This window comes from Littorina saxatilis, unplaced genomic scaffold (assembly GCF_037325665.1).
Source record: "Littorina saxatilis isolate snail1 unplaced genomic scaffold, US_GU_Lsax_2.0 scaffold_492, whole genome shotgun sequence".
Classification (NCBI taxonomy): Eukaryota; Metazoa; Mollusca; class Gastropoda; order Littorinimorpha; family Littorinidae; genus Littorina; species Littorina saxatilis.
This window is the reverse complement of record NW_027126461.1, coordinates 6,216-20,000: the sequence shown is the minus strand read 5'-3', so window position 1 is coordinate 20,000 and position 13,785 is coordinate 6,216. Positions and strand designations below refer to the sequence as shown.

Below are 13,785 nucleotides of genomic sequence, written 5' to 3'. Positions count from 1 at the left end.
CGATCGGAAGCGTGGAACATGCTCCGGATTTTGGTTGAAGCTTGTTCGAGGAACAGGGGCTCGTACTCTTCCAGAACGCTGACAATCCTGACAGAGTTAATTCTGGAAATCGTCGATAATTATTACCTCCATACGATTTCTGAAACTTGCTTCATAAACTGAATAAACACTAAAGTTCGTTTTTTGTATAGTTCATTCTCTACAGACAAGTTTTTGTTTTTAATTGTATTCCCTACATACAATCTTTTAATTATTTATTCTGTACAGACTATTTCTTTTTGTATGTTTGTGTAAATGTATTATCTACAGACTTGCTTTTTGTTTTTAATTTAATCTCTACAGACTAGTTATTGTATTAAATGTATTCTCTACAGACAATGTTTTTTTTAAAATGCATCCTCTACAGACTGCCTACAATTACAGAGGACCGAAGAACCCCGTTGACCGAGATCAGCCCTATGTGTTCTTGCTGTACGAGCAGGAAGCTGAGCTCATCCCCGCCAATATCACAAACGCTCTCATCGCTTTTTTGTCTGAGAACAGATTTATCGCTCCCGACAAAATAGTGAACATCGCTTCATTGTCAGGTAGTTTTATTTTTGTGGAGTCTCGCATTGTCGTTGTTTTCGTTCTTGTTTTTGTTTTTGTTGTTGTTGTGGTGGTGGTGGTGAATTCGCTGGTGGTTTCTATTGTCGTTGGTGGTTGTGGTGGTGATGTAGTTGTTGCTGTTGGTTAGGGTGGTGGTCTTTTTGTGTGTTAATTGTTGTGGTTCGGTGTCGTCTTTACGTTTTTGTTGATGGTGGTAGTGTTGTTTGTTGTTCCTTACATTGTTAGTATCAAGGGACGCGGTTGTTGATGGTGGTAGTGTTGTTTGTTGTTCCTTACATTGTTAGTATCAAGGGACGCGGTTGTTGATGGTGGTAGTGTTGTTTGTTGTTGCTTACATTGTTAGTATCAAGGGACGCGGTTGTTGATGGTGGTAGTGTTGTTTGTTGTTCCTTACATTGTTAGTATCAAGGGACGCGGTTGTTGATGGTGGTAGTGTTGTTTGTTGTTGCTTACATTGTTAGTATCAAGGGACGCGGTTGTTGATGGTGGTAGTGTTGTTTGTTGTTCCTTACATTGTTAGTATCAAGGGACGCGGTTGTTGATGGTGGTAGTGTTGTTTGTTGTTCCTTACATTGTTAGTATCAAGGGACGCGGTTGTTGATGGTGGTAGTGTTGTTTGTTGTTCCTTACATTGTTAGTATCAAGGGACGCGGTTGTTGATGGTGGTAGTGTTGTTTGTTGTTCCTTACATTGTTAGTATCAAGGGACGCGGTTGTTGATGGTGGTAGTGTTGTTTGTTGTTCCTTACATTGTTAGTATCAAGGGACGCGGTTGTTGATGGTGGTAGTGTTGTTTGTTGTTGCTTACATTGTTAGTATCAAGGGACGCGGTTGTTGATGGTGGTAGTGTTGTTTGTTGTTCCTTACATTGTTAGTATCAAGGGACGCGGTAGTTGATGGTGGTAGTGTTGTTTGTTGTTGCTTACATTGTTAGTATCAAGGGACGCGGTTGTTGATGGTGGTAGTGTTGTTTGTTGTTCCTTACATTGTTAGTATCAAGGGACGCGGTTGTTGATGGTGGTAGTGTTGTTTGTTGTTCCTTACATTGTTAGTATCAAGGGACGCGGTTGTTGATGGTGGTAGTGTTGTTTGTTGTTCCTTACATTGTTAGTATCAAGGGACGCGGTAGTTGATGGTGGCAGTGTTGTTTGTTGTTCCTTACATTGTTAGTATCAAGGCACGCGGTTGTTGATGGTGGTAGTGTTGTTTGTTGTTCCTTACATTGTTAGTATCAAGGGACGCGGTTGTTGATGGTGGTAGTGTTGTTTGTTGTTCCTTACATTGTTAGTATCAAGGGACGCGGTTGTTGATGGTGGTAGTGTTGTTTGTTGTTCCTTACATTGTTAGTATCAAGGGACGCGATTGTTGATGGTGGTAGTGTTGTTTGTTGTTCCTTACATTGTTAGTATCAAGGGACGCGGTTGTTGATGGTGGTAGTGTTGTTTGTTGTTCCTTACATTGTTAGTATCAAGGGACGCGGTTGTTGATGGTGGTAGTGTTGTTTGTTGTTCCTTACATTGTTAGTATCAAGGGACGCGGTTGTTGATGGTGGTAGTGTTGTTTGTTGTTGCTTACATTGTTAGTATCAAGGGACGCGGTTGTTGATGGTGGTAGTGTTGTTTGTTGTTCCTTACATTGTTAGTATCAAGGGACGCGGTTGTTGATGGTGGTAGTGTTGTTTGTTGTTCCTTACATTGTTAGTATCAAGGGACGCGGTTGTTGATGGTGGTAGTGTTGTTTGTTGTTGCTTACATTGTTAGTATCAAGGGACGCGGTTGTTGATGGTGGTAGTGTTGTTTGTTGTTCCTTACATTGTTAGTATCAAGGGACGCGGTTGTTGATGGTGGTAGTGTTGTTTGTTGTTGCTTACATTGTTAGTATCAAGGGACGCGGTTGTTGATGGTGGTAGTGTTGTTTGTTGTTCCTTACATTGTTAGTATCAAGGGACGCGGTTGTTGATGGTGGTAGTGTTGTTTGTTGTTGCTTACATTGTTAGTATCAAGGGACGCGGTTGTTGATGGTGGTAGTGTTGTTTGTTGTTCCTTACATTGTTAGTATCAAGGGACGCGGTTGTTGATGGTGGTAGTGTTGTTTGTTGTTCCTTACATTGTTAGTATCAAGGGACGCGGTTGTTGATGGTGGTAGTGTTGTTTGTTGTTCCTTACATTGTTAGTATCAAGGGACGCGGTAGTTGATGGTGGTAGTGTTGTTTGTTGTTCCTTACATTGTTAGTATCAAGGGACGCGGTTGTTGATGGTGGTAGTGTTGTTTGTTGTTCCTTACATTGTTAGTATCAAGGGACGCGGTTGTTGATGGTGGTAGTGTTGTTTGTTGTTCCTTACATTGTTAGTATCAAGGGACGCGGTTGTTGATGGTGGTAGTGTTGTTTGTTGTTCCTTACATTGTTAGTATCAAGGGACGCGGTTGTTGATGGTGGTAGTGTTGTTTGTTGTTCCTTACATTGTTAGTATCAAGGGACTCGGTTGTTGATGGTGGTAGTGTTGTTTGTTGTTCCTTACATTGTTAGTATCAAGGGACGCGGTTGTTGATGGTGGTAGTGTTGTTTGTTGTTCCTTACATTGTTAGTATCAAGGGACGCGGTTGTTGATGGTGGTAGTGTTGTTTGTTGTTCCTTACATTGTTAGTATCAAGGGACGCGGTTGTTGATGGTGGTAGTGTTGTTTGTTGTTCCTTACATTGTTAGTATCAAGGGACTCGGTTGTTGATGGTGGTAGTGTTGTTTGTTGTTCCTTACATTGTTAGTATCAAGGGACGCGGTTGTTGATGGTGGTAGTGTTGTTTGTTGTTCCTTACATTGTTAGTATCAAGGGACGCGGTTGTTGATGGTGGTAGTGTTGTTTGTTGTTCCTTACATTGTTAGTATCAAGGGACGCGGTTGTTGATGGTGGTAGTGTTGTTTGTTGTTCCTTACATTGTTAGTATCAAGGGACGCGGTTGTTGATGGTGGTAGTGTTGTTTGTTGTTGCTTACATTGTTAGTATCAAGGGACGCGGTTGTTGATGGTGGTAGTGTTGTTTGTTGTTCCTTACATTGTTAGTATCAAGGGACGCGGTTGTTGATGGTGGTAGTGTTGTTTGTTGTTCCTTACATTGTTAGTATCAAGGGACTCGGTTGTTGATGGTGGTAGTGTTGTTTGTTGTTCCTTACATTGTTAGTATCAAGGGACGCGGTTGTTGATGGTGGTAGTGTTGTTTGTTGTTCCTTACATTGTTAGTATCAAGGGACGCGGTTGTTGATGGTGGTAGTGTTGTTTGTTGTTCCTTACATTGTTAGTATCAAGGGACGCGGTTGTTGATGGTGGTAGTGTTGTTTGTTGTTCCTTACATTGTTAGTATCAAGGCACGCGGTTGTTGATTGTTGGGATTTGGTTGTTTTGTTGTCGTTGCTGCAGGCGCCTATGTCGTCGCTTTTGTTGTTGTTGTTGTTGTTGTTGTTGTTGTTGTTGTTGGGATTTGGTTGTTTTGTTGTCGTTGCTGCAGGCGCCTATGTCGTCGCTTTTGTTGTTGTTGTTGTTGGGATTTGGTTGTTTTGTTGTCGTTGCTGCAGGCGCCTATGTCGTCGCTTTTGTTGTTGTTGTTGTTGTTGTTGTTGTTGTTGTTGTTGTTGTTGTTGTTGTTGTTCATCTTCTCGTTGTTAAAGGCACAGTGCAGCTCACAGCCTTCGTTTTGCGTTTGTGTTGCAGCTGAGTGCATTTACAGTTCAAAAATCCTCCTGTGGTAGTAAAACAAACCCAAAACTACCCAACGACGACATCTGTGAAGCTCGACAGTTTCTTGTTCACGCGAGTGCATAAATTAACCTAGTTATTACGTGGTGTTTGGTCGGAGTTCGATTCAACTGAGTGATTCCGGCATCCATTTTGTTTTAAACAAACTCATGATGACGTCTGACATAGTTTGCTAGTGACGTGTCTTTTCAGTTGTGCATGATGTGTATGTGGTGATCTACCTGATCTAAATTTAGATCCAAAAATAGGCCAAGTCCAGCCGGGTCCGAGTACGAAATTAATTCGTAAAAAAATCGCAGTTCTTGACTCTTTGGGTGCAAGTCAATGAAACTTGGTAGTTCTTCTAACGGATGTCTGCCTGAGGTATGACTAAAAGCCCCAGGGGCTCCGTGCACCTGGATTTGACAAGTTCAGTACCTTTAACGACGACGGGTAAGCTTAGTTTCCAAATTAGAAATCTCATATGTGACCCTCCACCACGAAATGAGTCGCATGTCACCTCGCGCGGTTCTGCGCTGGGCGTAATTTTAGCCCGGGGATTGTCTGGTAACAGTGTGAGGGTCACCTTAGTTACAGGCTTATAACTCAAACAGTTTTCGATCTTTTCTAAAACGGGTTTCACCACTGGATAGAGCATAACAAACTCTTCAGGAAAATGTAAAAATATGAAAATCATGCAAATGTGACATGCGACTCATTTCGTGGTGGAGGGTCACATATGTACGTTTAAGGCAAATGTGGAGAGGTAGGGGTTGATTTTGCTCTGTTCATGTTTTGAATAATTGTGTTTTTTCTCTCAATAGGCCCAGTTGGTGTGAGCGTGTTGACGGTGAAGGCAGACCCGTATTCCACGGAGTACATGAAACAAAACAGAATTGTCAACAACTGCCCCGTGAAGCTGACACCCAGTAAGTTCGTACACCTTAGGCAGTGTTCGTAACTCCACCGTTCATACTGTGGCTCGCGTTCTGGGTCTTTACTAATTCAGCAACCATTTCTGAGAGAGACAAGAGAGAGAGAGAGAGAGAGAGAGAGAGAGAGAGAGAGAGAGAGAGAGAGAGAGAGAGAGAGAGAGAGAGTGAGAGAGAGAGAGAGGAATAGAGATAGAGAGAGAGAGAGAGAGAGAGAGAGAGAGAGAGAGAGAGAGAGAGAGAGAGAGAGAGAGAGAGAGAGACAATGACACAATTGAGAGAGTGAGAGACAGAGACAGAGAGAGAGTTAGGGATAGAGAGAAATGTGGTATTTGTTTCTTTGTATTCTTTGAATTAATGTTGGATGTTTTGTACATAGTATATACAAAATACATTTGGCTTTTTGTCAGAGCGGTTTTTTTCCCATAATGATGTATACGAAGTTTGCATTTTCATATTTCCAGTGTTTGCTGCCTTGCCTTTGTCATACAATGTCAGTGACGTTCGACTGTTGTCGTCAGTGGACGTCACCTTCACGTCACCGGAAATCTCCTTTCGCTCTTGTTGCCATGACGTCACTATTGAGTAAGTGATTTTATGTTAGAATTGGTAACAGGATTTGTATGTGTAAGCCGCAATAAAAATGAACTTACTCTTGGGAATTTTCTTTTTCATACTGTAGCTGTTCTGGAAAACTTAGCGTAAAACAAAAGTGATGCACACAGCTGAGCATTAAAATGCTGAGTTTTCCGCAGTCAACACTGATTGGATGGCTTGGCAGTGACGCATTTATTTGACGCTTTTAGACTTATGACAGAAAAGTCTGACTATATCTTTATTTGAAATTGGGTTCCCTCTTTAGCTCTGGTTCCACGTCGTGCGTTAATTGTATCGATGTTTACGCAAACTTATGTCGGATTACGCGAAACGTGGCACATCTAGGAGACATTCCTTCTGGGACTAAGTAAATTGAGTTGCAGTTCCAGTTCCTTTGAATGATATGTCTGAACGCTGCGCGCAGCGCAGTGAATGTATATTAAGAAACAGCCATTTTCCTACTGCATATGGCAGCTTCGCTATGCAGCAGTGTGTATATTGAGAATAGGCTTAAATATGGCAAAATATATCTCAGAAGCAAATTTCCAAACAGGCAAAACATACGCACACTATGATGCATAAATATGTGGGTATGCCATCAGTGGCGGAAGAGCCCTGTTACGGGAATATGTCTTGATAACATGCTGACAAAAAAGTATGGAACAACGTAACAATGGAGAAGAAAAAGAAACAGTGAGGAATTAATATGATAGGACATCGAGTTGACGTAATATAAAATGACGTCATTGTACAGGTCTAACAGCAGGATGACGAACCCCATGGGCAACGGACGAATCTGGCCAGTGTACACGCGTCACGTGCCCAGTATTGCCTTCACGCCTCTCAGCTTCTTTGATACTTTCTACTACATGAGTAAGTTCATGGTTGTTGGTGTTGACGTGGGGTTTTTTCTGACAGTGTGTGTGTCTATAAAAAAATTGAATTTGATATATGAATGAAGAAAATGTGTCATTTGGTTAATTTAGGGAACATTTAAAGAGTGATCAGATTATTGTCTTTTAAAAACAAAATTGATTGTTGATCAATGTATGAGGGAAAATACATTTTAATTTATTGTTCGAATTTGAGTTAAATGTTATACGTTTTATGGGGTGAAGAAAAAAACAACCGCCAAACTTCAAATTCCAAAGTAATAAAAACAAATGTTCGAAAAAATACGCAAAGATAGAAAGGAGAAACAAATCCATCAAGCGAGATGGAGAGTAAATTGGGCTTGCATTCGGAGTTTAGTGTCCTGATGATAATGAAAACGCAAAGTATTAATGTTGCTGATGAATTTGTGTCGCCAGAAAACCACTACACTCTTCTCCTGCTGGACGTGACGGACGACCTTGCCATGACCTCTGACCCGGACACCCTTGTCCACTGGCAGGTGGTCAACATCCGCCAGGGGGACCTGACTTACGGGGACACCACTCTGCCCTACAAAGCTCCGCTGCCTCTTACGGACCGTACACTGATGTTCTTGTTGCTGCAGCAGTCGATGGGGGTCAACGTGTCCGACTTGGCCAAGTTTACCGGCGACTCTTGTCCTCAGCACTTGCTACACAGGTGGGGGGGGGGGGGGGTTGAACTTTCTTTCTTTCTTTCTTTATTTGGTGTTTTACGTCGTTTTCAACCACGAAGGTTATACCGCGACGGGGAAAGGGGGAGATGGGATAGAGCCACTTGTCAATTGTTTCTTGTTCACAAAAGCACTAATAAAAAATTTGCTCCAGGGACTTGCAACGTAGTACAATATATTACCTTACTGGGAGAATGCAAGTTTCCAGTACAAAGGACTTAACATTTCTTACATACTGCTTGACTAAAAATCTGTACAAAAATTGACTATAATATACAAGAAACACTTAACAAGGGTAAAAGGAGAAACAGAATCCGTTAGTCGAGTCGCCTCTTACGACATGCTGGGGAGCATCGGGTGAATTCTTCCCCCTAACCCGCGGGGGGTAGGGTTTGAACTATTGTCACGCCATTTGTGAATTGTCTATAAGTTGTAATATGGGCTGAGTTGCAGACACGAAACCAGCCGCGGCGTCGAAGTGGTTGAAATTGAGATTTGTTTTGCTGTCAACTAATGATATAGCCCGCGGCTGGCTCCCACCCTCCTAGCGTCGTTTGGTGCGCCTCAGCCCCGGGTAGCGCTCCACTGTGTGGGAGCTCGAATGTCCACAAGAGTTACCTTACAGAATTTGACCATATGTCTCGCATTATCTTATCTTCCTTATTTTATTTTATTTTGCTGTGAAAAACAGCCAGGTGCAACTTACACTGACTCAGCTTTAACAATGTTTAGTTGTTGAACACATAACAACGATAGACAGAGTAGTGGAATGATTGATTTTTGAACATTGAAAGCCACTACAAGAGGAGATCTAACCAAGACCCTCGATGTCTAACGGACGAAACGCTCTACATAAAAAAAAGGAAACACAAATTGCTAGCTAGTGTTTGTTTGTTTGCTTAACGCCCAGCCGACCACGAAGGGCCATATCAGGGCGGTGCTGCTTTGACATATAACGTGCGCCACACACAAGACAGAAGTCGCAGCACAGGCTTCATGTCTCACCCAGTCACATTATTCTGACACCGGACCAACCAGTCCTAGCACTAACCCCATAATGCCAGACGCCAGGCGGAGCAGCCACTAGATTGCCAATTTGAAAGTCTTAGGTATGACCCGGCCGGGGTTCGAACCCACGACCTTCCGATCACGATGCGGACGCCTTACCACAAGGCTAACCGTTCCGGTGCTAGCTAGTGTAATTTGGATTATTTCTAAAACATGTTACATTGTATTGAAAACTCCATTGCTCAATGATTTCGTCAATCGTACAGTCAGAAAGGCCTTATTACACTAAGTCAGTTACTCACCCAAGGTATACTAAGGATGCACAGCTAGATGATGACGACGACGATGATGACGATGATAATCATGGTGCTGACGTCTGCACCTTCACGTTACATTTACACGTAGTATCCCTGTCTCACAATGTTCTTTCTTCCAGATGTCACTTCAACCTGACGGCGTTCATCACACAACTCGGGATGAAGATCGAGGGCGCCAGCTGGTTCGTGACGTCCCCCGACCTGTACTCACGTCAGCAAGCGGTCTTGGAAAACCTGCAACCGGAAGCGTCGGCGTGTCTCGGTGTCCCAGAATACTCCAGCCCCTGTCAGACCGCTGCAGACACGTGCTCCAATGGCGTAGAGATGACAAAGCGAGTGTCGGTCATGACATTGTGGCAATGTGGGCTTGTTCTGGCTTTCATGGCGAGAGTATAATTTTTCTGGAAGTCTCCGCGTATGTTAAGATTAGGATCAAAACCATGATCTAGAATTCTGTTACTTGGGTTACTGACTACAACGTTGTACCAAGTTTGTGAATGGTGCACGTCATTTTAATTTTGAAGATTAGTTGTTATAAAAAATAGAATTCTTGTGAAATTGTCTTTTTCTTGAGCAGAACGAGGGTATATGGCCTTTGCTTTCCTTTCTCGCATTAAACTTAAGAATAGTTGAGGGCCCCAAAGGGTTTAAAATCGTGATCGTGATTGGCGTTTTTTGACCTTTCTGTGACCGTGATTGCCGAAATTTCCATTTCTGTGATCGTGATGGGACTTTGCCCGTGATTCGTGATGACAAAAAAATCAAGTCTCGTGATCGTGATCGTCATTTGTTTTCGTGATCGTGATGGGCTAATGCAAAGCATTTTATTTTCAACGTACATTTTTCACAGCTGTATCACTTTATGATCCTTTATTCGTCAAGGTGTTTGTGATCGTGAAAACAAAAATCAATGTAACTGTGATCGTGAAAGCTAAAATTTCCTTTCCCGTGATCGTGATGATACCCCCCCCCCCTTTGGGGCGCTCATAGTTAGCATTTCGGTTTAATAACCATCATCGATATTACACTCGTTGACTGACTTCGTGGGGGGGAGAATAGAGTGCGTGTATTTTTGACAGATGGGAGAGACGAATTTCTAATTTGTTTTATGATCTGTCAAAATAGAATTACATGCAAACGGAAGAAATATTTTGAGAAATAGTTTTGTCGTAACTGTAATGTTGTTAAGTTTCAGAAATTAATGAACTCCAAAGTAGATGTCAGATTGATGCGACTAGCTCAAATATCCTTGTTTAATACATTTCAGATTCACACTGTTCTTTTGAGTGTATTCCGTTAATGTTGGATGTATAGATAGTTTGCATCATGATTGTATTTATGTCTTACTCCTTATCTGCCACACAGAACAATTGACATGTGCACCTTCTCTCCCCTGCACGTTCTTCTGTTTTTGACGAACCCTCTACTATTTGGTTTGATATTTTCCTCTCCTTTTATCTTTTTGTTAACTGCTTTTTGGTATACTTTCCTTTTCCTAAATGTTTTCGCGAAGAAGCCTCTATAACCCATATTTGACATTAGATGTGTGCTTTGTTTTAGTGAGTTGACTATGAATGTAGATGTAAATGCTTGTATAACTGTGTTTTAATTTTAAATGTGTCAAGCGCAAAGAGCATAATTGTAAAGTTATGATGTTGCGCTATATAAATGCTCATTTATTATTATTATTATTATTATGTCTTTTGTTTTTTAACATTGTTTGTCCTACCAGAGATTTTATATGTGTGTTAGATTTGCATATTTTGCAATTGATATAAACAAAAAATAATGTCTCCTTTGTGTCTGTCGTTCCCGTTTTGTGCTCTGTGCGCGCGCGCGCGCGTGTGTGTGTGTGTGTGTGTGTGTGTGTGTGTTTGTGTGTGTGTTTGTGTGTGTGTTGTGTGTGTGTGTGTGTGTGTTTGTGTGTGTGTGTGTGTCTGTGTCTGTGTATGTGTGTGTGTGTGTGTGTGTGTGTGTGTGTGTGTGTGTTCTCTGTTTGTTGTATTTGTTTTGATTGCTGCTGTATTTTGAAGTATTAGTATTTGGAAAGTTCTTTCGTATCCCGCAATGCGAAGTTAAGGATGATTAATTCAGCACGTGTTCTAAATCTCTACTTATTTGTTCTTTATCATACATTCGTTGCTGAGTTGTCTTTCTTTTCTTTCTTTATTTGGTGTTTAACGTCGTTTTCAACCACGAAGGTTATATCGCGACGGGTGCTGAGTTGTCATGTGTGAGCATACAAATAACATTGTAACAAGATGACAATGAAAATGTACTCTCCAAAAACAAACAGCAACACGGAACAATCAAAAACAAACAGCAACACGGAACAATCAAAAACAAACAGCAACACGGAACAATCAAAAACAAACAGCAACACGGAACAACCAAACACAAACAGCAACACAGAACAATCAAAAACAAACAGCAACACAGAACAATCAAAAACAAACAGCAACACAGAACAATCAAACACAAACAGCAACACGGAACAACCAAAAACAAACAGCAACACGGAACAATCAAAAACAAACAGCAACACGGAACAATCAAAAACAAACAGCAACACGGAACAATCAAAAACAAACAGCAACACGGAACAATCAAAAACAAACAGCAACACGGAACAATCAAAAACAAACAGCAACACGGAACAATCAAAAACAAACAGCAACACGGAACAATCAAAAACGGAACGGTTTCGAGGATCAAATCGTCATCAGCAAACAAATAGAATAAAACAAGAGACCACACAGAGAGCAGGGCCGGGCCAAGTTCGTTTGAGGGGGGGGGGGGGGGGGGGGGGGGGGGGTTCCAACTGAAGGCAGGGGTCCAAAGTCCACTTTATTTTTTCTCTGATAGGTACATTGGATGGCCAGGGGGGGGGGGGGGGGGGGGGGGGGGGGTTCCGGAACCCCAGGAACCCCCCCCCCCCCCCCCCAGATCCGGCCCTGGCGAGAGAAAGAAACAGAGAGAAAGAGATAGAGAGAGAGAATGAAAAAAGTCAGTACCAAAGAGGGCAGACAGTACCTAACGTTCAAATAAACAGAAACAAAGTCTAAGGAACAGATACAAATGTGTTTAATCCAACTAGTCTGTCTGTGCCCATATAAAGCGGTCCACCAACGAAGCGTGAATACCAACTATCATCTGGGGGTGGGGGTCTGAAGCTCTTAATTGCTTCAAACATGTGTTTGCAACGGACCCCATAGCTAGTTGCTAGTACTGGTCTGAAGTAAAATGAGCATAGGGTGAGGCAAAATATGCAATATTTCCCACAGCCGCCCAGCCTCAGCGCTAGCCAGCTCATTGGTTTGAACTTATGTGACGGTATAGTAGCGTGGGAAGGGTTGATAGCAAACAGCACAATAATAATATTATGCCTGATTCACCAGTGTTTTAGTTGCAGTTAAACTGAAAATCACATTCATCTATGCAATTGATATTTGTTTGAATGCTTTATTAAAATGTGTTGTCGTCATGATCTGGCAGTACGTTTTCCCCCAGTTTGTGCGCGAGAGAAAGAGAGGCGCATGAACAAGGAAACAGACGGGGGGAAAATCGGCACGATGGTGTATGAACAACAACACAAATCATTGTTAAATGAACAAGGAAATACAATATCGTCACGCTCATAAGATAATTGCCTATGTCATTTTTGGATGTGTTGAGGAAAACACTAAAAACTTTCTTTGGTTTCTGAACAATCTGCCTATCTATATTATAACTAGATGAATACCCGCTTCGCCGGGTACGGCTGCGCCGGGAAGAAGTCTATCCAAATACCCGGCTGCGCCGGCGCACCGCACGGAGGAAGGGAGATAATCGCGGCTGAAAACACTGGAGAAGATAAGGAAGAGTTACTGGTAGTGGATCCAGAAAAAAAAATTGGTTCAGCGCTGCGCGCTGAGAGCACGTGTTGAAATATCTCATCGACCAGGTTGTGTCCCGGGTGTCCCTGAATATGCCCACCAAATTTGAAACAGATCCATCGAGAACCTTTGCCGCGCATCGCGGACAAACACACAGACACACAGACACAAGTCGTATATATATATATATATTATATAGATACGCAACCGTTTTGGGGCCTTGCATCGCTATCTCCTCCCAAACCCGGCCGATTTGGGCCCCGATCTCTGGGGTATCTAGAAACATTTTGCGGCGCACACGATGCGCCCGGTTAGACTAGCCGATTCCGAAGCCAAATGGCTTTTTCTGGCATTCTGGTGCGACATTTTCTAACAGACGACGCAACCGGAAGGCCTCCCCATTGGCTGTTAAACGAACCGGGTCTCCCATTGGCTCAGACCGAATAAGCTTATCGGAACGTCACTTCCGTCCGCACCGAGCAGTTGAAAGCGAGACGTTTGGTTCAGGCATCGACAAGCTCGACAGGTAAGTCAGTCTCCTTCTTAAAGTGTTCCGAAACCATTCTGCCACAGGGTTTATTCCAGTCTTTATTCGAAGAACCACGCCAGGGTCTTTCAACGCTGCATCATTCTAATCTATAGCTAAAGAGATGGAGAATGTTTTCACCACGTGTCTCACCCGACATTGTGATTTTGCCATTCTCTTTCGCATACGCCACACATGAGGAAGGGGGGTGGGGGGGGGGGGGGGGGGGGGATGGGAATTAGAGATGGAGAATTTGTTTGCTACACCACGTGTCTTAGCCGACATTTTGATTTTGCTATGCTCTTTCAACAAACTTCACCATTTTCAATTACTTTGGGTGATTGCAAGTGCCGGTGTCACGATTTCATCTTTCGCTTGTGTACATATTTCCCCATCGACATATAGGGGAGACCGGGGCTAGTCCGCCCCCGGGTTACATCCGTCTTTGTCTGTTTATTCTTACGTTTGCCACCTTTTAGTCATTCACACCATGTGGGAGTGGTGTCCCTTCTTCCCGCCATATCCTGCAGAAGTTCAGAGGTTGCGCGCCCATATATCGTGAGTACAGATCACAAAAAGTGGTTTTTTTCATATTTGTAACATGAATGCA

General features: G+C 42.7%; 1 protein-coding gene across 1 annotated transcript in view; it reads left to right on the top strand.

Moving 5' to 3' along the window:
• Window positions 1-10,567, top strand: part of LOC138954888 (uncharacterized) — a 43,874-nt gene extending 33,307 nt beyond the window's left edge. Inside the window, exons 12-17 of the mRNA XM_070326641.1 lie at window positions 407-587; window positions 5,160-5,264; window positions 5,732-5,852; window positions 6,619-6,737; window positions 7,175-7,436; window positions 8,894-10,567. Of these exons, the coding sequence (XP_070182742.1) occupies window positions 407-587; window positions 5,160-5,264; window positions 5,732-5,852; window positions 6,619-6,737; window positions 7,175-7,436; window positions 8,894-9,170 (1,065 nt within the window). The 3' untranslated portion in view covers window positions 9,171-10,567. The remainder of the gene's footprint in view (window positions 1-406; window positions 588-5,159; window positions 5,265-5,731; window positions 5,853-6,618; window positions 6,738-7,174; window positions 7,437-8,893) is intronic.
• Window positions 10,568-13,785: the final 3,218 nt, after the last annotated feature.